The sequence below is a fragment of the Leptonychotes weddellii genome, chromosome 7 (assembly GCF_054177405.1).
Source record: "Leptonychotes weddellii isolate Sample4059 chromosome 7, ASM5417740v2, whole genome shotgun sequence".
Lineage (NCBI taxonomy): Eukaryota > Metazoa > Chordata > Mammalia > Carnivora > Phocidae > Leptonychotes > Leptonychotes weddellii.
The window spans coordinates 37,566,509-37,593,057 of NC_138375.1; the positions used below are offsets into that span (position 1 = coordinate 37,566,509).

The 26,549-nt window shown below is 44.4% G+C and overlaps 1 protein-coding gene and 1 long non-coding RNA gene across 3 annotated transcripts in view; one reads left to right on the top strand and one right to left on the bottom strand.

The window, feature by feature from the left end:
• Positions 1-1,861: 1,861 nt before the first annotated feature.
• Positions 1,862-9,911, top strand: LOC145722587 (uncharacterized). The gene is made up of 2 exons (XR_014146941.1): positions 1,862-2,897; positions 9,478-9,911. It is a non-coding gene; the product is annotated as an uncharacterized LOC145722587 (long non-coding RNA).
• SH3TC2 (SH3 domain and tetratricopeptide repeats 2) overlaps positions 5,708-26,549 on the bottom strand; it is a 77,342-nt gene continuing 56,500 nt past the window's right edge. The window contains exon 17 of one of the 2 annotated variants that reach the window (XM_081826144.1): positions 5,708-6,626. In XM_081826144.1, coding sequence (XP_081682270.1) covers positions 6,448-6,626 — 179 coding nt within the window. In that variant the 3' untranslated portion in view covers positions 5,708-6,447. The remainder of the gene's footprint in view (positions 6,627-26,549) is intronic. The other variant, XM_081826145.1, reaches the window with a different exon arrangement.

Consider the following 26,549-nt stretch of genomic DNA (forward strand, 5'->3'; position numbering starts at 1 on the left):
AACCTGCTTTGAAAAAGAACTCAGTGGGGAGAGAATAGCCAGCCCCACCCCCTACGGACTCTTTGTCCTAAACAGCCCTCCGTGTGCACCTCCTGTACTCAGGCCCTCGCCACATATTGATTATAACATTTTAAATCAGGCATAAGAGATAAAAGGAGAAAAACTCCTCTCTGCCCCACTAAGAAGGTCACCTGCAATTTGCCTGCCCTCAGTCCACCTCAAAGAGCAGCTTTCAGCAACAGTCCCTGGGAAATAATTGGATATCAAAGTACACAGAAGCCATCAGCCTATCAAGGAGGGTGCATTCCAGCATCCTTGCTCACGCTGCTTCTCTGGGAAGATGAAGCCAGGGTTTCAAAGCTCCTCTTGCAGGACAGGAGGGATGGAAAGGGAGACATGATGGTTCATGAAATCTGGCCACTTTTTCCTCTTTCCTTTGAAGCTGGTGCGGGAACACGTTAAGGCTCCTTGGGCGGGCTGAAATCCATGTTTTATGGTGACAACTCTTAAGTTCAGCTTTTCCCTGCCTTCCCTGAGGGAAGGATTCCTGCTTCACCCCCCAGTATAGACTGGACCTATCTATAGTGTTTGAGCAGCATAACCCTGTGGCCTCAGGGCTGGTGCCATGAGAGCTCCCAAAAGCGAAGAGAAGCGACTCTTGTTCCTAATGTGGAAAGAGCAGGACTTCCTATGATGCAGCTGGTGTTTCCTGAAATAGAACAGGATTTGAGCAAATGGTTTTCACTAGGCGGGCAGAAAAGCTGAGTGTGGCTCCGTGTTTCATTAGCGATGACTCAGATTCTCACTCCTGGGCACTCACTCATCCTGCTTGGGCCTGACTTTTTTCCAGTTATCATGCTCAGCCGTTGGATTCCCTCTTTGCCAATGCTCAACGTCCTGCCAGCATATTTGATTTCCTGGGGAGGCCACGCCTCTGTCCTTACTCTTATGTCATTTACACTCCGTTCTAGTTTCTATTTTGAAATTGATTAGGTCTTGATCAGCCACCTGTGTTCATTTCCAGAACAGCAAAGACGGCCTCAGACTTGCTGCACCACCCAGAATCCATACCAGACTCTCCGTCCCTGTCTCCAATTGCACCTCATTCGGTCAACATGGAAGGGCCTGGTCCCCAGGGCCACAACTGCACTCCAACATGGAAAGGACTTATCGAAGCACAGCGGGGGTCGGAGAGAGAGGCAGCATGATCCGGCACCCCCCGCCTCTCCAGCTCGGATCACAGTGCTCTTGTCCTCGCTCTGCATTGGCCTCCCTGTCCTTCCTTGCATGGCCTCTGTTGTCCTTCTCTTCCCTTGCCTGGAATGATCTTTCTCCAGCTCTTCACTTGGCCAGCTCCTTATCATCAATCAGCCTCGATTATACATCCTCCTCAAAGACCTATCCCATTACCTTTTACCCCGGATGCATTTTTCACTCTCTGACATTACCTTGTTTATTGATCTGTATATTGCCTATTGTCTGTTTCCCCCCGAATAAAATGCAATCTCCACCAGAGCAAGAACTTTGAATCTTGTGTTCATCACTCTTATCCTCAATGTCTAGAACAGACTTGGCACAGATTAGATATGCCAACAATAAATGTTTGATCATTGAATGAATGAGTATTCTATGTGGAGAAATCAGGAAAGGCTTCGGGACGATGTGACCCCGGGAGGTTGCCAGGTGAACAGTTACGCAGGTGAGCAGTTCCCAAACCAAGACATGAAGCGTGAGGAGAATGATGGGCAGACAGTGACATACTCGGGGAGGGATCCAAATGGAGGCTGAAGCAGGGGCCCTGTGGTGATCATCTTTGGATGCCAACCTCAGGAGTTTTTACTTTTTTTTTCTCTAGGGCGGTAATGAGGTCATGCTTCAGCTGCATCTGAAGGAGGCAGCTACTCCTATTTCACAGGAGGTCTCCCACCTGGACAAGTCAGAGAATCAGGGTTCACTCTATGAGCTCACTCAGGCTGTCTGCCAGCACCATTAAAACTATGGCTGCCACTTCTAAAGACTCGCTGTGTGCTAGGCCCCGAGTTAGGGCTTACAGCCGCCATCTTGTTCACTCCTCACAGCACCCTGAGGAGAGACCTTATCTTCCCCACTTGAAGAAATGGAGACGAAAAGAGAAGTGACTGACCCAGCACCTGCTAGGTGGCAGAGCTGGCATTTAAACCCAGGAATCTGCCACGCCCATGCCTGACTGCCTTCCACTCCCTGACTTTCCATGAAAGGATGGGCGAGACAGGGTGTTCCGGAGTCTTTGCTTTCCCCATTTTTGAGCATAGGCTCTGGAGCCGGAATATCATCCACTTTGCTGCCTGTTGACTTTTGCCACCTACATTCTGAGGCCTTCTCTGAGGATGCCGTGCATGGCCGTGGCCTTGACCGAGTCACCCCGCTCAAATGTAATCCCACTGGGTCTCATGCCACTGAAGACCGGCTCTCTATCTTCAGAGATGTCTCAGGGAAGCAGGAGAACACACCAAGGTTGAAAAAGGTGCGGTAAGATTGGTGCTAAGGAGATTCTATGAAAAACTCATGCCTGACCTATCACTCCTCCTCAGCCCCTCCGTGGCTGCACAACACTGTGGGGATAAAGTCAAAGGTCCTTGTCAGGGCCCTGTCTGGTCATCTTCAAACATCAGCTCCGTGGCCACATCAGCCTTCAGTTTTACGTCAGATCTCTGTTGGGTGCTCACAGGGACATGTGTCTCTCCTTCATAGCGCTCACCACAGTGGCGGCTTTCCTCGCTAGAATGTGAGCTCCAGGAGGACAAGGACCTGTCTCTTTTTCTCCATATCGAAATCTCATGTTCCAGCGCAGGACCTGCTTGCACTGGGACTGCTCAGCAAATATTGGCCGAACTAATGAACTCCGCATCGGAAGGCAGGTACTGAACAAGTGGGAGTGGGTGAATCATTTCGCCTCTTTCATTTTCTTGCTCACAGAATGGATTATATCAGTTCTATGCCCCTTTCAAAGCAGTGAAATAACACTAAGTGCTTTATAAGTCATTGAGGGCTCTATAGATTATTTTTATTAAGGAACTACTGACAGAGTATATCCCCAGGATTTGGAGCACTTCCAGAAATGTCAATATCTAAAGCTGAAGCCGAGCCGCTTGTGAATGGAGCCGTGACCTGGTCTCAGAGGTGGCCTCCTTGTGGAAATGGAGGTGGCCACGGAGATGTGCTCGAAGCCAGCTAGGAATCAGGGCCTCTCTTCTAGATGCCATGCATCTAGAAATGTACCCGACCAACTCCATCCATCTTTATTCTTGCTAAATATTTTCAGCCTTAACTTCATCTTCTAGCTGAGCCAAACCCTGGTTTCTACTAATGTGGTGGAGAGAACCCCAGTTTTAGAGTCAGAAAACCTGGACTCAAGGGAAACAAGAAAGCTGCCAAATACTGAACTCTTGCTGTGTGCCAAGCACTCTGCTAAACACATGGCATGCTTTGCTTCATTTACTCTTGCAAGAGACCCTCTAAAGCACTAGTACCATCAGCCTCACTTTACAGATGAGGAAAGCAAGCCTAGCCCCCTGCCCAAGGGCACACAGCTTCGTCTAAGCTCTGTAAGTGTGTTTCCTGATCCACATCATGCGAACAAACATCTCGCAACGGGGTGGTCTTGAAAATCAAGTGGGCTCACGCAGGGGTCATGCAAGACTCCGTACTCCTTGGGCCAGGAGCAGCAACATCCCCTTCAAGCTGGTTGGAAATGCAGAAGTTGGGGTCCCCTTCCAAACCTATGGAGCTAGAATCTGCATCTTAACAAGATTCCCAGGTGATGTGCACATAGCTTAGAGTTTTGAGAAGCGCTAATATACGCGGTCACTAGCCACCGCTCCAAAGTGTTGAGCTGCTAGTAGACTCATTACTGTCCTCCCAGTGTGGTTAGTGAGAGTTTATTCCTCCATGCTGTGATGACTTCTAGGCCAGTCCTTCTCACACTTTAGTACTGAATACAAAATAAATGGGGATATAGATTCTGATTCCATCCATCTGGGATGGGGCCCCAGAGTCTGCATTTCTCACATGCTCTCAGGTAATGCAGCAGGGCTCATGGACCACACTCCCAATAACAAGGAACCTGACAAATCAAACATCTGAATCAGCAAAGTAGAAAACCATACTTTGCTGGGATGATGCTATTTAGGGGAAGCATCCACTCCACACACATACCCAGAGAGCCGGCGGCATCTCTGCCTTCCTTGTGTGGCCAGCACCTTGTTCCATATCTGTCGCAAAGGAGGCATGTGTCATTACTGAATGAATGAATGGATACCAGTCAGTTCTCACCTGTCCCCTACTTAATCCTGTCCTGTGGTATCCCAGATTTACAAAATCCCATGAGACTCACCGTGGCCCACAAGGTCTGACCAGACCTGGATCCTGTCCACCTCCCTGAACCCTTCTTCCTTCTCCCCAACTCATTTCCACAACGCTAGCCTTTTCTTGTTTCTCAAACACACCAAACTTTTTCCTGCCTCAGGGTCTTGGCACCTGCTCTCCCCTTTACCTGGAATGCCCTTCCTCCAGCTCTTTCCATAGCTGGCTGCTTCTCATCATTCATACCTCACCTCAGATTTCACCTCCTCCACAAGGCCATCCCTGACTGACCTGTCTAACCTGGTATAAACTCCACCCCAAAACTGTCTATCATAATTTTTTTTCTTAGCCCTTATCAACCTGAAAATATTTTCTTTTTTTTTCCTGATTCTCCTATCAAAAAGGAAACTTTATGAAAGCTGGGACATTGTTGACAACGCCCAGCCGATAGTAGGTACTCGATAAATAGCTCTGGAATGAAGAGATGGATGATCTAACACACCCCGAGGAACCCATAATTTGCCCCTGTGGCTGCAACAGGAAAAGGAGAGATTGAGCACTGTGTGAGGCCAGAAGAGGAACAATCCTTTCCTCCTGGATGAGGAAGTGCATGTAGTAATCAGAGCAGCCTTCCTGAAGGAGGTGGTGTTTAAACTTCACCTCGAAGAATGGGAAGAACTTTTTTGGGTGATGAGAAGAGGAGCGGCCACCCCAGGCAGAAAGAACAGCTTGGGCAGAGGCTGACCGAGTGGGAGGGCTTAGGGAACACAACATACAGCTGCTGGGTGGAGACTCAGTACCTGCCCTGTCCCTGCCCAGCCCGGGGCTTCAGGCAGAGGCAGCCCTCGCTGTAGGTGTGACAGCATCTGGCAGGGCTCCTGCAGCTGAATAGTTGAGGTCACTGCCTTCCCCCAAGCAGGCCTTGCCACACCCTTAGCCAAGATGACGCAGCCCAGCTCTCTGAAGCAAGACAAGGCATTAGTGGGGGACAGGTGGGCTTGAGGGTCTGACCCCCCCCCTTCCTCACCCAGCGGGCACCCAGCGGCCTGCCTGGCTCCTATCCTCCCACCTGTCAAGAGTCAGAGAGTTGTGATTATTGCTCAAACCTCCGTGGTAATATTTCAGGTCCAAGTTCCAGTTTATCCCTAAGCTCAGTACGAGAAGGAGCCATGGTTCTATTGGTCAGCCTTGTCCATGGTTCTATTCCCAGAGCTAAGGGCGGGGAGCCTGGCACATGAAAGCTCTTCAACGAGACTCGTTCTTCGTTCACCATGATTGATCAAGCCCCTACAAGGTGCCAAGTGTTCACTATACATGAAGCCCGCAGCCGTGACACATGGCAACGAAGGTCTCTACCCTCCCAGAGGTAGGATTTTATTTGAAAGTAACATATTCTAGAGACTGGATTTGGCCAGTCTCTCTGTGTGATCTGAGCAAGCCCCCTAAATTTCTCTGCTTCCTACAAAGTAGAAAGGAATAGACTAGGTCACCTAGTTCAGAGTTTCAAACTAAATTTTGAGGGTTCTAGGGGTCTGTGGTGCCTCTTGGCTCAGCAAACCATGATGTGTTTCTCTTAAGGAAGATTTAATTAGCCCAAGTAACGTTTGTTGTTTTGTTTTGTTTTGTTTTTCCTTTTTTACTGTTTTCTGTTTGGGGTTCCATTTAAAAGCTTATGTGTAAAAGAAAAAGATGGTTGGAAGACCCTGCCCTTAGGCACGGTATGGGCCAGAATGGAAGAAAGTAGAAACTAGACATGCCTCTGAGTTGGGGACAGAAGAAGCAGGCCAGCTGTAGGTGGTGATAGGCCCCTCTGAGAAAGAGAAACGATGTCTGAGGAAGGGCAGTCATGGGGTGCTAGCCAGAGAGAGAGGGCAGCCTAATGGAGATCCAGCAAAATGGGGTAGAGACAGGCCCTCCCCGTGTCCTGGGCACACGGAACTGTCTGCCTGGGAGCTGGCGGTGGCCAGAGAATTTTCCAGCAGTTCTGAGAGACAAAACTTAGACTAGAACTGAAGTCCAAGGTGGAGATCCGGTTGGTTTCTGAAAAGAGAACCATGACCCACGCAAAAGCCAGAGTCACAACTGCAGCAAGCTGACTTCATCAAGCTACGTGTCCAGAAGTCTTCGAGTCTCCCTCTGAGGCTTGTCCACCATCATGTGGGCAGCAAGGGCGGCATCAGAAACACAGCTCCCTTTACCAGATCTTCTGCCCATGCTCTTAGTACAACCTGATCCGTGGGCAGCCAACTGAATGAGATTCCAAATCCAGACAGGATTTTCTAAACCTGCAAGAGACAATGTATTGTTTCTTGAGTACTTGGTGAAAGGGAGGAAATAATTTTTTCTTAACTGGTTTCTCCCTCGTGATCTCCGGAATTAGCACCAGCCCACTCGGGGGGACCGGAATGGCTTTTTCTGTCGCTAGCTCAGCGCCCCCGGGCCGTCTTAATGGCAATCTGAAAGTTCTGTTTACATAACACCAAAGCAACAGGTCAGTTCAGGCCAAAACTAATAAATGAAATTACTATTATTAGCAGTAGGTTTGTGAGCGCTTTTTGCTCACTTTACATACCAACCTTTTCGCTCCTAATGATACGGGGGGTGGGCAGCTGGTTCTGCCCCCACCTCCGCTCCCTCTACCACATCACCCGGTGTTCTTCAGGGCACTTGACGTTCTCCAGAATGATAGTCTCGTTGTTCATCCATCTTGTAAGGTCTTCACTGCTAGAGTATAAGCTCCACAAGACGGGGAATGTGTATCTTGTTTGGAGCTTTATCTCCAGGGTCTAAAACCCAATGCATGCTCAGGAAACAGCTATCGTATGAATGAATGAGGCAGATCTGTATGTTCTGAATAATGACAATGATGTATTTTGAGAGAAAAAAAAGCTGCAAGTACTCCTGGAACCCTTAACATCAGAGTGATAATAGAAATTTATCCTGGAAATGGGATTCAGAAGAAATGAGGAAGGGACACTCAGTGACTGTTTATTTTTCTGTAGTTTGAATTGAAAAGCAGTGAGATAACATCTCACTACGATCAAATATACAAAGATATAAAATTTGGTAACAAGCTGTTACCTGAAGAAAGGGGCCACCTCAAATGTTAGAGGAGCCCACACTGACTGGACTATCATGGAGGGCAAGTTCAAAAACATCCATGAAAACAACAAATGCACATACCCTTAGGGTTTTGCTCTTTCATTTTGGGAGAAATTATGTTGCACGTACAACCACAGACACGTGAAATGATGTGTTTATAAAGTTATTTGTGGCAGCATTGTGGAGAACAGCAAAACATTGAATGTCATCAAAACTGCCACCATTACAGGACCAGCTACATAAACTATGACCCCATCTCACGACGGAAAACTAGGTAGCTGTAAAATTGATGAGGATGGTCTTTATATACTCATAGGGAAAGTTGTCCAAGATAAGCACCTGAGTGAAAAAAGCAAAATACAAAGCAGAGCAGATAGTATGCTATAATGCATTTTTTTAAAATGGGGAGTATGTCACTGAATGGTTTGTATATGCACAAAATATTCCTGGAAGATACACAAGAAATTAATAAAATGTGTTGCCCATGGGTAAGGGAAATGGAGGCAGGGAGGGAGAGAAGCTTTATATGCCTACCATTCCCTATTTAATTTTTGATTTGGGAACCATGAGAATGCATTATCTGTTCATAGATATTGCTAAAAGAGTATTGTTTAAATAAAAATGAGCTCTTTCCACATGGGTGGACCCTACGGAAGATCATTTCAGGTTGGAACAACAGAAGCACTGTGTCTGAAAACAGAACTGGGGCACATACTGAAAAGACGCTGGTCCTAGGTCAACTCTAACATGGACATTGACACCAACATTGATGCTGATGTGAACTTTGGAGAAATCACTCCCGTCCCCAGCCTCAGTGCCCCCATTTGTAGGATAATGAGAGTGGACTAGGGGACTTTTTATTTTTTTTAATTTAAAAAAAATTTTTTTAAGATTTTATTTATCCATTTGAGAGAGAGAGTGTGCGGGAGAGAGCACGAGTTGAGGGGGTTCCGGGGAGGGGCAGAGGGAGCCTATGTCCCAGGACCCTGAGATCGTGACCTGAGCCGAAGGCAGATGCTTAACCGACTGAGCCCCCCAGGCGCCCCTACTAGGGGACTTTTTTAAAGGTCCCTTACTGTTCTGACATTCTGGGATCTAATCTATGACTACACTTTACTTAATTTGAATTAAACCACATGTTCTGTAAAATAGGTCCTGAAAAGGCATCACGAGCTCTGCATTTTGTTTTACTCTGCTTCATTTGTTTCCTTTATTAAAAATTGCCACTTACCTATTTAGTAAGGGTGTCTTTTGAGAAACACTCACCTTGTCTCTGCTGAAGGTTACCTGGGCCATGAAGGTGACTATGGCCCAGGCTGTGATGGAGAAGACAGGCCAGATCCTGAGTATAAGATGACCCGAAAAGAGACAGAGAGCAAGGAGCACCAAGAACCAAATTCACTAGGATGGAAGCAGCCTCTCAGATGCATGCTAAACGCCTGGCCTCAGTTTTCCTAGCCGGATGATCCAAGAAACCAAATGCAGCTCCCTTCTTCCTGCTTCCGCATACCTGGGAGCTGAGCCGCTCTGAGTAATCAAATTTGAGATGAGGTCAGACACATGGGTTTCATCTCACCGAAGTGAATGTTTCCGCTTCCAGTAACAACATTCTAGTCTTCTATGGGGGAGGTTTCTTGCCCAATCCCACTGTCCCCAGGCCATGTGTTCCACCCTTGGATCCGGGTGTCCCAGGCTGGCCCAACTCTGGAATCCTCCCTCCCTGCCCCAGCCATCATCAGACCTGGAGCTTTTGTGCAAAGCGTTGGGAACAAGATGCTCTCTTTGCTGTTACAACCAAACCTGGGGGAGGGGATGTGCAAAGTGGAGCTGCCGGTCACCCCACTTACACTGCATGAAGCTAGGGAATGGAGGGAAGCAGAGACAAGAGATGGTGACATCATGGGTACCATTAACCCATTCCTGGAACTGGCTTGGTTTTTAAGTCACATGAACCAGCTCCTTCCTTCCTTCCTTCCTTTCTTCCGTCCTTCCTTCCTTCCTTCGTAATTAGGTTTCACCTAACATTTCTTGCAGTCAGAAGGACCAGCTCCAGCAGTCTGAGAGTGACGGCATGAGAACAATATCGAGAAGAACCTGGAGGCCCTCTCAAGGCTCACAACTCATGAGGAAGGTATGCCAGGAGACAGAAAAGGAAAAGATATAAGGTGGTGCATCCCTTCGACTAAGATGAAACCCCTGACTCAGTCCTCTGCCTTACTCTGGACTGGGCAGTGTTTCATATTTTTCCAAGGCATGGTCTTTCAGGTGGGGATACGGGAAGGAATTTGGCAGTATGTGTCTCGGAGCGATGTACATCCACGTTTGCTTCGAGGTTTAGCGGACATTCTTGCCCTCAAAGAACTGTGCTTGGTGCCATAAGTAAATTAGTGTCTAGTAGCTGTCCTCAAAGAATTTATACTATGAAGGGAAAATCTGCTTCTGCTGAATGCTTTGTGTTCCACTCACTTCCCTGATCTCAAAAAGTTTGCCAATTCTATATGGTTAGAATGAGTGAGGATGCTCAAAACATAATGGATTATAGAAGTCACATTTTACAAGTTTACAAAACAGAGGATAGGATGTGAGTCCTAGGGACCAAAGCAGTAAAGATTCCTGGCTGATTATTTCCAACCTGGTTTTCGTGGTTCCCCCAACTTGGGCAACCTGATCTGGTTAACCAAGATTCTTCCTGACAGGACTTTCATTAGTTCTGACCCCATCTGACATCCTCAGAAAATGGACACTGCAAAAAAAAATGAGGTGCTTTGCTAACATTAACTATTGACTATTAACTCAAAACATTTAAAAATCAAAACACACACAAGTATATATTATTACTTTTTTATACTCACACGCTCTCTCTCTCCCTCTAAAAGGGAAAAAAATTAAAATTAAAAAAAAAAAAAAACCAGTCCCATCACTTCAAACGATTCCCTGGGTCCCCTGATCATCAACCCCTCCCCCAACTCCCAATGCCTGGCAGCCACACATCATTTTCTAAACTGCCACATCAATGGAATCATACATTATGTAGTCTTTTGCATCTGACTTCCTCCAATTAGCATAATGCACTGGAGATTCATCCAAGTTACTGCATGTGTTGGCAATCCATCCCTTTTCATTACTGAGCAGTATCCCATAGCCATGGGCACACCACACTTCGTTTATCCATGCACCTGTTGAAGGACGTCAGGTGCTCCTGTTTGGGACAACTATGAATAAAGTCACTATAAACATTTGCGTACAGGTTTTTGTGGACACAAGTTTTCATTTCTTTCATATAAATGCCTAGGAGTGGAACTGCAGGGTCATTTGCTAAGTGTATGTTTATTTATAAGAAACTGGCAAAGCTGGGCGATGGGCATTAAGGAGGGCACATGATGTGGTGTTATATGCAACTAACAAATCCTTGAACACTATATCAAAAACTAACAATGTAATATATGTTGGCTAATTGAATTTAAATTAAAAAAAAAAAAAGAAATTGGCAAAGCATTTTCCAAAGCGACTATTCCATTTTACCTTCCCAGCAGCAATGTGCCCACCTTCATGTTTCAATGGGTGAATGTCATTTTATGTTTTGCTACATTGTTATGTCGCCTTCAAGGCTTAAGGAACTTCCTGTCTGTGGTAGGGGCAAAGTAGCCTATAGATATCACGCAATCACTCAATCATATCTGTGGCATTCTAGCTCCAGAGTGGGGTTTTTGTTTTTTTTTAAAGACACAAATGTAGAACTTTGATGTTGGAAGGATATCAAAGGTCACTGTTTCAACATCTTTGAGTAGACCTGTGTTGGGGAGGGCTCGTTTTTTTTCCCCTGCTTTATTGAGGTATAATTGACAAATTAAAATTGTATATATTTAAGGTGTACAAGGTGATGTTTTGACATATGTATGCATTGTGAAATGTTTACCACAATCAAGCTAATTAACATACCATCACCTCGCATAATTAGCTTTTTTTTTTTTTTTTTGGTAACCACAATTAAAATCCACTCCTTAGCACATTTCAAATTACACAATACAGTACTGTCAACTGTAGTCACCAAGCTGTACATTAGCTCTCCTGAACTTACTCATCCTGAAAATCTGGAACTTTGTGCCGTTTGGCCAACATTTGCCCATTCCCCACACCCTCAGCCTTGCTAACCACCATTCTCTCTGCTCCTAAGAGTTCAAGTTCTTTTAGCTTCCACATGTAAGTTGCATCATGCAGTATTTGCTTTATTGTGTTTGGCTTATTTCATGTAGCATGATGTCCTCCAGGTTCATGCACATTGTCACAAATGGCAGGTTTCTTTATGTTCACTGCAGCGTTATTCACATCGGCTAAGGTATGGAAACAGCCTGAGTGTCTGCCAACACATGAGTGGATAAAGAAAATGTGACATATATATAATTGGATACACATATGTATTCAGCCTTAAAAAAAAGAAGGAAGTATTGTGATTGGAGTAGGGCTGTTTTGATCTGATAGTAATCAACTGTCACTCAGTAAGACTCTGCTCCACAGACCCTCTGTTTACTGCCCATGTGAAACTGGGTACGTTACTTAGCTGATTTAAACCTCAGGTTCTTCATCTCCACAGTGTTTTTGTGAGGATCAAGAGAAAAATGTATGGGAAAGAGGTCTGGAATCAGAAAGCAATTAAACATCAAGTGTTAGAAAAAGAGGCCTTGCTAGTGAGTCTAGCTCTCTCTGGGCAACCTTACCAAGCCCAAATGTTCTTAAAACCTAAAGTACAGATGACGTGATTTTTAAATGTTAGAACTAAAAGAACGTTTGAGATTGTCCACCAAGTGGTACCTCTTAATGGCAGCCTTAATGAAGAAGCAGAGGCTGTGCAAGGCCAAAGTCACAGTTGCCAAGCTAAGGAGAGAATTTAAAACTTCTGATCCTATGCCCACTGTTCTCATTATTCTGCACGACCTTCTTCCAAAGGTTGGTTTAACCAGCAATCACTCACAAGCGTGAGGCCAGTCCCCACCAGGATGAATTTACCACCCAACTTAAAATAACCCCCAGCCATTCCCTGTCCCAGATCCCTGTCCAACTGCATAGCACTGATTCCCACCTTCACTCATTTGTTTCACTCTCTGACCCGCTGGATGGGAAGTTAAATCAGTTACACCCAAAAGGATTGAGATTATTTAACAATGCAGTAACAGGAGGTCATATCAAGGTCATATCTGCTAGGGTAGGCACCTCTAGCAGCTATGTTGCCTGGTACATAATAGGTCCTCAGTAAACGTGTCTTGAATGATGATTAGGAATATCGACTTTAATCAAATTATTCATTTGATTAAATAAGTTTGGCTAAATAACACATATCTTCTTTGACAAAATTTTGAAGCCATTTGTTTGGGTGCCCTGTGGGTGTCACTGACCAAATCAAAGCGTAAGAACCACTCAGACAACCAGATGTGAGGGGCCCAAATCCCATTCCCATGCTGTAATCACCCAGTCCTGCTCCGTCTTGCTCCTTTGAGGGACACGTTGTCTAAACAGCATCAAGTGTTAACTTGTTAAATCAGTTACACCCAAAAGGATTGAGATTATTTAACAATGCAATAAGATGAGGTCATATCAAGAATTCTGAGGAGAGGCAGAGTTTTCAAAGACTCCCGTTCCATGCCAGGGAGCTATTGTTTAGGAAATGATTTTTGGAAAACGAAGAATTAACTCATTCAACTAATCTCTTTCATGGGAATTCATTGTTCTTAATTCTCTAACTTGAAATTCTTTATTTTAAATCCATTCCATAATCATTTTATAGTCTCACTTTTTTTTTTTTTTTTTTTTTAAGTAGGCTCCAAGCTGGGCCTGGAGGGCTCAAACTCAACGACGCTGAGATCAAGATCTGAGCCAAGATCAAGAGTCAGACACTTAACCGACTGAGCCACATAGGTGCTCCAGTCTCACTTTTCAGGAAAAAAAAAAAAAAAGAAATATATATATATATGAAGGAGATGCTTCTAAATTTAATTTAAACTTTAGCCATTGTAACCCATCTGTGTGGAGAAGAAACCCCAAATTGCCAACCATCTTTGTTCTGAACAAAGGTTGGTACCGTTTGCCATCACTGAGTCTATGCTCCAGGAGGTCAGGGGCTTGATAGACTTTGTTTACAGGTCTATTTCCCAGAGCCTGGGGCAGTGGTAGGCTCATGGGAGAAATCTGTAACTATTGGCTGAGTGCATAAAGTTGGGGTTATTTACTCACGTTGAAACCCTCGCATGGTTTCTTCAGGTAGAGATTAGACTGGGCCTCCAGATCCCAGGCCTGTCCCAGAGGAGACCTGTGTGGCCTTTCCATCAATGATCTCAGGCATATTCCATGTGAATGCCGTGTTTAGCTGGGCTTTCCACTCAAGCTAACTTATGGTCCTTTTCTGAAAGCCTCACTACATACAAATCCTGAAATAACTAGGTGCCAGGAACCACTACAGAAACAAAGGGAGACCTTACAAGGAGGGAGGTAGAGTGACTAGGTGAGGATCATCAGGTTAAGACTCATAAGAACACAGGTCTGGTCACTCCCACATCACTTAACTAGTGTGTGAAGCTTGCCAAGTCATGTACTCACTTGAGACCTCATTCAAAAGCTGAGGGGGTTCTTTAGATCTTAAATTTTTTCATCCAAAAAATCTCCACTCTGTGGCCTAGAGTAAGTTTATATACCCTGCACCCAAAGCTGAATCCATCTACACTTCTGCTACTCCTTCAGAGACGCCCATAAGAAAGGTCTGAGAATGCTCTTGCACCTGCCCTTGGCTGGGGAGAGAGTCATGCTTGCCCTCTTGAGCACAGAGAAGGTGACTGGCCTAATATACCTCCTGCAGCTCTTAAGGACAAGGCTGGTTTCTTTTGGCCTCGCTAGGTAATAAAAACTTGTGCATGCATGCTAGGAGTTGCATGATGGAAGGTTCAAGATAACCAGCTGAATTTTATGAAAAACAGGCAGCGAAGCATCTTTACTCCTTTTCCATGGAAACAAAAATAATTTTCAAAATTATTACCTAGATAACAGTGCTATCTGATCTAAAAAAGCCCTTTGATATCTAGTCTTCAAAGGTGACCCCAAGGAAACATACCTCTCAGTTTTCATGCCCTCCCACATCAAATTGAGGCCACACCTATATAACCAACAGAATGCAGCAGGAGTGACACTGTATGACTTCTGAACCTAGATCATAAGAAGTCTTGCAGCTCCCATTTTAGTCTCTTAGAATGTCAGTTCTTGGAATGCTCAGTCTTGGATCCCAGTCACATGCTGCAAGAAGCTCAAGCTCTGTGGAGAAGCCATGTCTCAGCACTCCAGTTGGCCATGGGCCCAGTTGGGCTCCCAGCTAACAGCCAGCTTTGACCACCAGCCCTACAAGGGAGCCATCTTGGAGGTCTGGCACTTTCAAGTCTTTGGATTACTCAGCCCTGGCCACCCTCTGACTGCAACCACAATTCTGCATCCAATCTGCATCTTGCAAGCTGTCTCTCACACCAAAGAATTATACAGAAATTCTAGGTCAGGTCAAGTATTTCCTTTTACAGTTCAAAGAACATAATCCCTATAACTCCAATTTCTCAGGGTTGTCACTTCGCTTTCTTCTTTGGATTTGGGATGCTGATTTATCTGGACTGGTTGGGCCCTACTGAGCCCAAGGAAGAGGGAAATAGAAACAACTCCCAATCACACATTCAAATAAACACACAAAATGTACATAAAACAATGTCTTGGGTCATGGAAGACCTTGGGAGTCAAGGTTGTTTTGTAACTTATTTTCTTTATGTTTCTCTGGGTTCCTTTTGGAGTTGTTGAATTCCCTTTACGAGTCGTTTTTTCTTCCCAGATAAATATATAGGCTTAAACAGAGTCATAAGGTCATATCTCCTATATTCCAGGCACCATGCTAAGTGCTTTAGATACATTTATTATCCCACTTACAGTTGGAAGAATCATGGCTGGGGACAGTGACATAATTTGTTAACACTTCAGAGATACTAGGTAGCCTGAGCTGGGATCTGAACTTAGGTCCACCTCTCAAGCAGAATGAAACATATCTGAAATCCCACACATCCAGAAATCACCCCTGAGTTATGGAATCCCTGGGCAGGAGCCATAGCTTGGCCAACAGAACTGTGTATCCTTGGGGATCACCCTGAGGGAAGCACTTAAATCTGAGTTTGGGAGATTGCAAAGTGTTGACATTTTCCGACTGCTTACTTGTATTAGAAGCGCAGTTGCCACAATTCTCTGTTGTCCAGATTGTCCTGGTGGTTTCTCTGCCCGGTAAGAGTTTGTATCATCTTTCAAGTGCACAGATGCTGGGGATTATTCGTTCAGGCGGCTTTGGACAGGGGCACGATAATCACAGAGACCCACAAGATTCAACACTCTGGAACTCAGAAGCAGCGGGAATGGGCTACAGCAGAAAAGCTAAGTAGCAACCAGAATATTCAGAACTGTCACAAGGAAGTGATCCATGGCCACTGGGGAAAGACCAGGTACAAAACAGAACAGAATTGGTTCTTGGAGTGGGTGTGTAGGTACACATGTGTGTACGTGTGTGTGTGTGTGTGTGTGTGTTGGATGGGGTGGGGGTTGCTTTCTTCCCTGAGTCATTGCAAGCTGTTTCCCCCTTAAGCCAGTTTGCTCTGCATTCTCTCATAGACAGACCGTCCTGGGGAAACTGAGACAACCGGAGAGCCTTGAAGTGAGACTTTATGCTAGAACTGAGGGTGGGGTGGGTTGCTCTGTTTGTTCTTTTTTTCCGACTTATTCCTGTGTCTAGTCACACCTGCAGTCCTTCTTTCCCTCCGGAACATCGGCCGTTTAAAATATACTTACATTAAGATGATCAACAGTTCTTTGGAAATGCAAGCATGTGACTCTCTGAGCCTCAGTTTCCTTGTCTGTAAATGTTCATACATCTTCTCACAAGTGGGGTGGCCTTTGTCAATGCGCACACACACACACACACACACACACACACACGTCATTCTACTGGTTCTATAATCCACAATTCCCTCAAAAGCAAAGTTAACCCCGTCTTTATGGGATCATCCTGTATGTCCCAGTGCCTGGTTGAATTCAGAAATTTCTCAAGCAAGTTTCTACCTTGGCTTTTGCCTGAGTCAGATAATAAGGTGATTATGTCAGAAGGGTTTCCCCCAGAGACTCTGGTCCTTCCAAGAGTGGTAACATTAAACAGCCCCTGATATTGCAGTTGGGTAGTTGAAATGCCTACTCTGGGAGGGGCCGCCAGTCATGGAAGCCAAGGTCATAGAAGCCTTGTAATTAGACTTAGTGTGACTAATTTCCGATGGAATTAGAGGCTCCTACAAATTGCTTTTGTAGAAGTCATACCCACGGGTGTTCAACCTGCCCTGAATCATTCTGTGCTCACATGCAGAAACAGCTGGTATTGGAAAACTCTACAAATACAGCAAATAATCACATGGGACTTGGTCTGAGGGCATAGGCCTCCTCTTGCGCTGAAAAATGGGATGCCAATGACATCATGTTAGTTGCCAAATTTTTCCACTGTCTAAGGGGAGTGTCAGAGAGCAACCCTGAATCGACATGGGTGAGTAGGGTGACCTCAGGTGAGGCTCCTCCCTTTACTGATTCTTCCTAAAATGAGAGGTGAATTCGATGGTCTCCAAAGCCCACCAGCTGAAATAGTTAACCACTTGTATGACATAAAATTCTCTGAGCATTTGTTTATATAAGAGGTGATAGGAGGTGACTTAATCAAATATCTAGCTGGTTCATACACGAGCCCTTTGAAGTTGATACTATAATATTCCTATTTTACAGATGCAGAAATTAAGGTCCAGAATGGTTAAATGTCTTGCCTGAGATCATGCACAGAATGGGGATTTTAACCCGAACGATATAATCCCAAGGTCTAAGTTCTTCACCATTTATAGTATTAATGAAAATACTAATGAACCAGCCATGCATACAAAGGATTCCAGATCCTTCTTTTCTGGATTTCTCCATTTTTATCTATAAAGTGTGTGTGTGTCAGCTCTCAGGAATCAGCTGGCAGATGTATATATATCACTTACCTCAGTCCTGGCATGTCAACCCTGGACAGGTCCTAGCAGATCACCCAGGCTGGGTGTTCCTAACTCATCATCCTGGGGCATGCGTTAAAGGGTTCAGGGACTCTCTGAAGATGTGTACAAAATGTGAGTGTGTGTGCATATTTCCAAGGGCAGATCTCAAAGATTTCCTTAGATTTTCAAAAGGGCCTATGAACTTTTAGGACTAATTCATCCTTTGACAGTTGGTAAAACTGAGACCTAGAGAGGAAAATGGACTTGAGGACCACAGCAAGGAGTAACCAAAATGCCTGAGGACCACAGCAAGGAGTAACAGAGCTGGGTTCAGACCCCAGAGCACCTAACCTGGAGCCCAAGGCTGTCAGCTGCATCACACTGACCTTACTCTGTTCCCTCTGAACACCCAAACCCTGACAGATTCAAGGTGCCTTAGTGAAGATCCCATGCGCAGCCCACCGGTGTTGGCGTATCGTTTAGAAACATTGTGCTTCATGTGTATCTTTGAGTTTAGTCTTGGGCCTCTGCATCTCACTGTTTCTCTTAAGTTCTTATTGTTGATATTTACTCACTGATCCACCTGTCTGCTCTAGATGAAAACTTAGGTGATGGCACTTCACTCAGACCTGATCAGTTGGCCTGTACCTAGCCCCATTTCTCCATAGATGCTGAAGGTGGTTGGGCACTTGTGTCTCAGTGTTTTGCTTGAAATAATAAGTCCAAAATAAAACTGGCAACAGCTAAACCACACAAAGCAAAATGTGTTAAAGACTAAACACTGGTGAAAGAATCAAATTGTTCTGACAAAGTTCAGATCAATCAAATGTGAACTGGGGAAACTGGACTTACTAGAAATAAAGCCACAATGCAAAATTCACTTGGGCAGAAGCCAAAATGTGATACAATTAAATTTGATACAGATAAATCACACTCAGTAAGTTAAGACTTTCTTATAAAAACTAACACACAGTAGAATTAATCTCTATAAAATTATTTTGATCAAATAAAAAGGAAAATGGCAAAAAGTAGAAATAGTTTCACTGCCCTGTATTGAACATGGATCTTTAAATTAAAATGGTTTAATGAGAGTTAATTAAGAAAATTCTTGACAAAAATTCAGCCGTGTTTGTCCTTTAAATATCGGTAGTTATAAGCATGGAATCAAAGCATCCTCAGTGCCAAATCACAGAGGCTAGAATGTCTGCCACATTAGGGGCATGTGGGTGGTTCAGTCGGTTAAGCGTCCAAATCTTGATTTCAGCTCAAGACATGATCTCAGTGTTGTGAGATGGAGACCCGTGTCAGGCTCTGTAACCGGTGTGGAGCCTACTTAAGATTCTCTCTCTCCCTCTGCCCCCACTCTTGTTCTCTCTCCCTCTCTAAAAAAGAAAAAAAAAATTTTAAATGTCTGCCACATTAAACAAAAGGCTCAGAAGAAAGCTCCTCCATAAGGAGGACAAAAGTTCTCGTAGCTGTGTTTGGTAAGTAAGGAGGCAGTCATTTGCGGGCGATGCTCTGATGAGGCAGGCAAACTGAACTAATCACTGCCTTTGCAAAGCTCGCTTGAAGGGCCAAGCATCTAGCATGGACTACATTCTTCTTATGCATGCTTTAACCCTACAAGGTCAATGATTAAGTGAAACACCAAAGAATATATGCTGTGAGTGAGTGAGTGAAGAACTTTCCAAGCCTGTTGGAGGGTTCCTGGGGAATTTCCTTTACTTCCTGAACAAGAGGAATCTCTTCCTTCTTCACCTTCCATTCCGGGTAGCCCCATCAGTTTACTTGTCCCATGTCATCTTTAGTACTAGGTACTGGCTCATCCACTAGACCTCTGGCCCACTCACTCTCATGCCTTCATCTTCTTTGATGGAGCTGGGGTCAGTGGTGTGCTAGAGTTGGCTTGAACCTAGTTGTTAAATGTCAGGAATTTTGTAAGCTGGTTGTTAAACATAACCACTATTAACAGTTAAATTATACAAAGAATATAAACTCATGATTTCAGATATCCCATTAAAAAGAGGTCATAAATACTCAATATTCATCATTTCCTAGTTAGCTTAGTAGTCTTCACTGTTAGATGTGCTCTGGAGTTTGTTCACACTCATCATCTCCGTGTGGTACAAATACTATATGGTTATGTGCAAATCTTCCCCAGCCTATACTCAGCGACATCACATTAATAGCTTGAAATCAGCCAAGGTGGGAGTATTTATACCACAGAAATTTGCAAACGTTATGAATCAGGACTTAATTGGTGGCTTCACTGATTGTCTAGTTTTAGGAAAGTGATGCTAACAATGCAGATTATACTTAAAATTGTCAAGTCCGTGGCCATTCCATTTGATGAGCACAAAAAAATTAAGGTAATATCCTTTTGAATTCAAATGCAAACAAGTCACTCACGCTATTGACAAACAAGTGATTTCAAACCTCCTTTATCTTACTTGTAAATATCAATCAACATTCATATCAAAACTATGCTTGTCATCTAATTGCAACCATAGTTGACTCTAGATACAAGAGGTCCACATAAATCAATGAATGCACTGTCTGAGAATCAATTGGCTATATGAAAATTTACAACGAAGGTATTCATATTTATTGCTTTTGTAAATTGTTGCTGTACACCCTTTACAAAAGGAAAATTTACAATTAACTTGATCAACTTGAGTGTGCATATACACACACACATTTTCAGAGAACCAGTTGTTAGACACTTACCTCTGATTTCCCTCATAAGCCCCTTCACTCTTCCTACAAGTCCACCAGAATCTGCTGCAGCCACCAGGCCTTTAGGCCAAGTGAGGTCATGGTGGGCCCAGGGAAGTACCTGGAAGCTTCAGGCCAAAGAAAAGGAAGGCCAATGTTTACAGTGAGGCCTGGCTTCAGAATGGCCTTTGTCTGCCCAGGGACTTTATTTATTTTCCAACCAGCCTAACGCCTTTGACCCCAGCTTAAAGTCAAAGGACAGGAAGAAAGGTCCTTTTCTTTCATGGGGATTGGCCGCAGGGCTTGGCCGGGGGAGAAATTCGGGATGCTGTGAAGGCCTGGCCCAGGACCTCCCAGAGCCCCGGAATGACAGCTCATGTTAGAACTGGAAAGAGAATGACCTCGCTTCTTCCTGGAGGCCCCAAGTCCTACAGAGTCTCTGCAGGAAGCCCATACTTATTCACTCACATACCTCTCTAATTCAGGTCTGCTGATGTCCCACCGAGGGCATACTTCTTTATTTCATCATGTTATACTGTGAGTAATGTCTACAGTCCATTCATTTATTCGTTCATTCATTTGTCCAGTCAATCAATATTGAGAAGCTTCGATGGGTCAGGCGCTGTTCTTGTACTGCGGGTGCATCAGGGACCCAGATAATCTCTGACCTCAGGCATATGAGGTCAGGTGGACAATATGGACATTAAGCTGGTTTCACATCTGGTCAGATGCAAACTGTAAGTTCCACATGTTCCAAGTTGAATTCCTGGTCTTCAACCAAATGAATACTCTTCTGAAACGTCTATCAGTAGGACAACAGTCATCATAGTCACCATGTACATGACATGGGCCCAGCACTGGTCCAAGCACTTCACATATATTAACTCATTTAACCCTCCCAAGAACCCCCTGAGATAAGTACTATTATCACCCTCACTTTACCAATGATGACAGTGAGGCAATAAGAGCTAAAAACTTGTCTGAGGTCACACATTTGATAAGCTGTGTGGAGTTGTTCATTGGTCCCAACATTCATCCTGGGCAGAATGTATAGGTGAACAAGATCAATCTGGCTGAAGTCCCATGAAATTTAGCAAAAGTCTAGCTCCAGTTTTGGTAATAGCAATATGGACAAGGCTTAGATTCCTTTGCTGACTTTGCCACTTTCTACCTTTAGGACTTTGAGGAAGAGTTCCTCTCTTACTTAACCTCTCTGAACTTGTTTCCTTTCATGTACTGTATGAACAACTATCACATGCAATCACTTCTTGGGTGGGGAGAGACTGTTAGGAGGAGTCAATGATATAAAGGGAGCACACATTTAGCACAGTGTCTGGAGTGAGCGTTCAAATCTCAGCTGTGAAGGCAAGAATGTTGGAGAAGTTCATAAGAGGACCTTGGTCACCCAGGAGCCACAGGCTCCATGGGGTCATGGACTGTGATTACCTTGCTTACTGGAGTATAAGCCTAGTACATGAGAGGTGCTGAACATTGGCTGGTTGGTTGGGTGGGTGGGTGGGTGGCTAGTTGGAGGAAGGGAGGGTGGGAAGGAGGGAGGGAGGGAAGGAGTAAAGCATGGTTCACTGCCTCCTCTGTCCCACAGGAGCTATCCCCTGAATCTCCCTCCTAAAACTTTTCACATGTGTATCCAGTCTCCTCCAAGTCGACTAACAGATATTCAGAATCAGGGACTGGGTTTTTTGTCATGTATCTCACCACATCCCCAATTTCTAATTTCCCAAGGAAGGAGCCTGGGGGTTCTGAAACAATACTCTGCGCACTTAGGCCAGAAAATACCCTAAAGGTGTCACCTGTCACTGGGTGTTCTTTATTCCATAGACCTTCAGCACTGAAGCACCTATGATGTTTGATGGCACGATGCTTATATAAACCAAAGGTCCTGCCCCCGGTTTCCTGGTCACTGCTCCTCCTTAAGACAAAGGGGAACCAGCACATGCTCATAAGAGATAATACTTCTCTTGAAGATCCTAAGTTCTAAACAAGAAAATGTGAAGCCAAAATTACATAGTTATTAAAAGCACTGATTTTCAGGTTCAGAAAATGTCTGCAAGTGTCTTAATGACTTTGAGCCTTGATTCCTTCACCTAGAAAGTGGAGAGAATAACACCTTCTCTGTGGAGCCATTTGGGGGATGAGGTCATATACTGTGCGTGAATTACTTAGCATAGTGCCTACTACAGGGCAGGTGCTCAGTAACAGACCATGATTATCCCTGGTCATAACTGCTACCTCCTTCAAAATTAGGAAGACACCACCAAGACATATATTGCAACTCATCCTAAACAAATGAAAATTATGCTCATTATTCTCAATAAACTCTAACTAAGCATTTGCTCTGAGTGTAAACAGCCCTCCCACCCACGTCCCGAGTCACTCATGAGCAATAAGCAGGTAGGTTATGGTTTTAATAATTTCTCCCTCTCATAAGTGATAAGAGGGGGTCACAATCTGAACCCAAAGTCTCAGTCATTCATTTTTTCATTAACCCATTCACCAAACCTTTATTGAGATGCTACAATGTGTCGGCACTGGGCACAACTCTGAAAACACAGAGCTGAATGACCCAGGCAAGGTCCCTGCTCTCATGGAGCTTCCAATCAAGGTGGGATTATTTGTTTAAAAGCCACACAGATAGCATAATGATAAACTGTGATAAATTCCCTGAAGGAAAAGTACAGGGATCCTTGAGGGCATGCAAAAGCGTGAACTTAATTTAAGGATACTAGAAGAAAGAAAGAGACACAGACTTTACCTAACTGGAAAGAAGAGAAAGGAATGTCACAGGACTTGAAAGAGTGGCAAAAGATCCATTTGTATAATCCCTTAAGACTTCAAAACCATCCAAAGTGCAAATCCTGCAGGCCATCTGTCCGTTTGGCCCTCTCTCCCTCAACCCACCAGAGTCCCAAAGCTACGTGTTCTAGGGCAGACAAAAGTCCATTTTGTTTGTTTCACGAATAAGTAGCTGTGTGGTCACCAGAATGACCAGGCCACTGTTACTTAGCCTGTCCCACAGCAGGTCCCCAGGGAGGAAAGCAGATATAGTGGGTGTCACCGCTGTCTGGTACGTTGTGCAGAGAAGTCAGGGGCATTCCTGTGAGCATCTCTACGAAGCAAATGTCCGACCTATCTCCAGATGAACAAACAGCAAAAGCCCTCAATTTATAAGATAGTTCAAAAACAAAGAGTTCACCTTCACACACAAAAGTTGGCCCATGCAGGAATGGTAAAGTAGTTTAGAGTCACACGCATCATGTTTAATATCATACTCTAGATCTGAAAGGTTAGCATCAAAGGCAGAAGAGATCACCTATTTTAAAAATTCTTTCCATAGATAAATAATTCATAATCGATAAAATCTTGTAATCCTAAATAAAATAGAAGGTTAAGAGAATAGGTAAGCATTTCTAAATACTGCGAGTCCATGAAAAACTGTTTCTAGCACTCTTTATCCATAAGAATTAAAGCATCTCCACACGAGCATGGCTTTCCCCAGCCTATCTGTTTCACAAGATGGGTCTGGAGGTTGATTCCCACCAGCTCTTTCATGATATCAAAAGTAGGTGATTCTCCATGGAACTAGAGGGTATCATGCTAAGTTAAATAAGCCAGAGAAAGAGAAATACCATATGGTTTCACTCATCTGTGGAATTTAGGAAACAGAACAGATGAACATAGGAGAAAGGAAGGAAAAATAAAATAAGATAAAAACAGAGAGGGAAACAAGCCATAAGAGACTCTTAACTATAGGAAACAAATTGAGGGTTGCTGGAGGGGAGGTCGGTGGGGAAATGGGGTAATTGGGTGATGGCTATTAAGGAGGGCACTTGATGGAATGAGCACTGGGCGTCATATGCAACTGATGAATCACTAAATTCTACCCCTGGAACTAGTAATACACCATATGTTAACTAAATTGAATTGAAATAAAAAAAAATTTTTTTCAAACTCGTCTATGATCTCCTTTCTGCCATTCAAGCCACCGGCAGCATGATGAGCGGGACCCTCAAGGCTCCACCTGGCTCCTCCCTTGCTCAGGTGTCCATACATTTCCACTGTTGGCTGTGAGCTATCCTGCAAATTCCCTTCACTCACCCCACTCCTCGCCTGGAATCCTCAAAATCTAATTTGTAATTTGTTTTGACCTATCACCACTATGCCATTGTACTGTTCCTTCTTTCATTTTCCTTTTGGGAAAGGTGGTTTATCCTCTCTTCTAGGCTGCTACTTGACTGGTCAATGATAACCTTCATATTTTTCTTAAGACCTCCTAGAAAATCAGTTCTCTCCAATCCTGTTCTGGAGCAAGTCATTTTTTTTTTTTTAAGATTTTATTTATTTATTTGAGAGAGCGAGAATGAGAGAGAGTACATGAGAGGGGGGAGGGTCAGAGGGAGAAGCAGGCTCCTCGCTGAGCAGGGAGCCCGATGCAGGACTTGATCCCGGGACTCCAGGATCATGACCTGAGCCAAAGGCAGTTGCTTAACCAACTGAGCCACCCAGGCGCCCTGGAGCAAGTCATTTTTTGACCCACCAGACTCACCGTGTTGATTTCAGCCCAATATTCCAGGCTGATGAAACAAGTCTTAATCTTGTTCCTATTGGTGATCACATTAGTGATGGTTTCTGTCCCAGACATGTGTCACCTGACATGGACCCATAATATAATGTAAGAAGTTAATGCTCTTGTTTCAGTATCAGGGAGACATGAGTTCAAATCTCACCTCCACCACTTACTAACTGTAGACTTAAGCCACTTCCACTCTTTCAATCTCATTGGAGAATAAAAGCTATTGTATCTTCCTCCAAGTGTTGTTGGATTACATGAGAAAAGTTTTAGATAGACCCTAGTGCATAATACTCACTCAAAAATATCAACCTCTATTTTTATTTTGATAAGTGCACATTCTCTGATCTCAATAAAATTGTCCATCAAATGATATATAAGAAAAACAAAGGTCAGCTGTCTCTTGCGCTCTTTGTGATTTCCCCCCAGGTCAGTGCTTTTCAAACTGCAAGTTAGTGAGTCTGTGAGAAACCAGTTTAGCAGGTCATAAGCTGGATATTTTTAAATTAGAATAGAAGAGTTTTAAAGTGCTTAGAATAGGTCAGTGCATCTCATGTTGTAAGGACTAAATAGTGTATCAAACGTGTATTATATGCATGTTTGTGCATATGCATACTGAGATCCAAAGTAAAATGCATTTCTCACTGTGTGTCGCAGTAAAAAAAAAAAAAAAGTCTGAAAGCCACTGCTGGAGGCTAATCCAGAGCCATTATATACATTCTTTGGTAACGCTATACTATTTAAGAAGACATTACTGCCCCCTACTGGAACTCTTGATTTCTCACAAAGAGGGACAACCACTGATTAGCAAAAGCCTTGCTTCTCTTTGCCCATGTGACCTCGGTCATCCTCCCTGTACCCTGTCTGGAAGCTCACCCAGAAGGAACTCTTCCCTGGATCTATCCCGATGCCCTGAGCAATGAGTCAAAGGCAGCCCCAGAAGTGGGAGCTGGAGTTCTCACCTCTAAAATAGTTTGGAAAGCAGTGTCCTTCCCTCCCACCCACTTTCCCCCGTCTCTCTTGGAAAGCGAAGCTGAGCAGCCCCATGACTGAGTCTCAGCCCAGCCGCCCAACTTCTCCTTGGCCCCGCCCCTACCCCATCACATCTCAGGGCTGCGCGGAGCCTCCCCAGCCCCTGAGCAGCCACCTGTCTCTGCTTCCCAGGGGGAGACTTCTAGGCTTACATCAAGAAACACAGGATTGAATTGCAAAGTGGCAAATCAGACATATGAGGAAAGAAAGTTTAAATCTTGGCTTTAAAATAAAACTGATGGATGGGGTCAGGCATTTTTTTATAACGTAAGCCATTTGTATTAACCCCCTTTAAAAATAGCCTCGTTTGCTTTGAGTCTTGCATCAAACTTCTTTCTTCCTTGGGTAAAGGCCTGCCCCCAAAGACAGATGTGCTTCAGCCATTTACTTGTCTATGAGGTAGAGAAGGTCAACAAATCTGTCAGGTCATCCAGCATTTATACGATGTGCTGGGCACTGTGCGCTCAGGACTTTTGTGTGCCATTTCATCTCATTCTGGCGTCGCTGGGCTCGGAGACCTTAATTAACGTGCTAAAGGTGGCAGAGCTAGTGAGAGCCATCTTCTGACTCAGTCTGCCTGCCACCCTCGCCCCCTTGGGTCCTGACTGGGTGGGGGCCAGTCCGCTCCCTGGGATTTCTCCTTCCTCTCCTCCCCTCTCCCATCTCAATGGGAGCAGTTATCAAAAAGGAAGGAGGTCACAATGGCC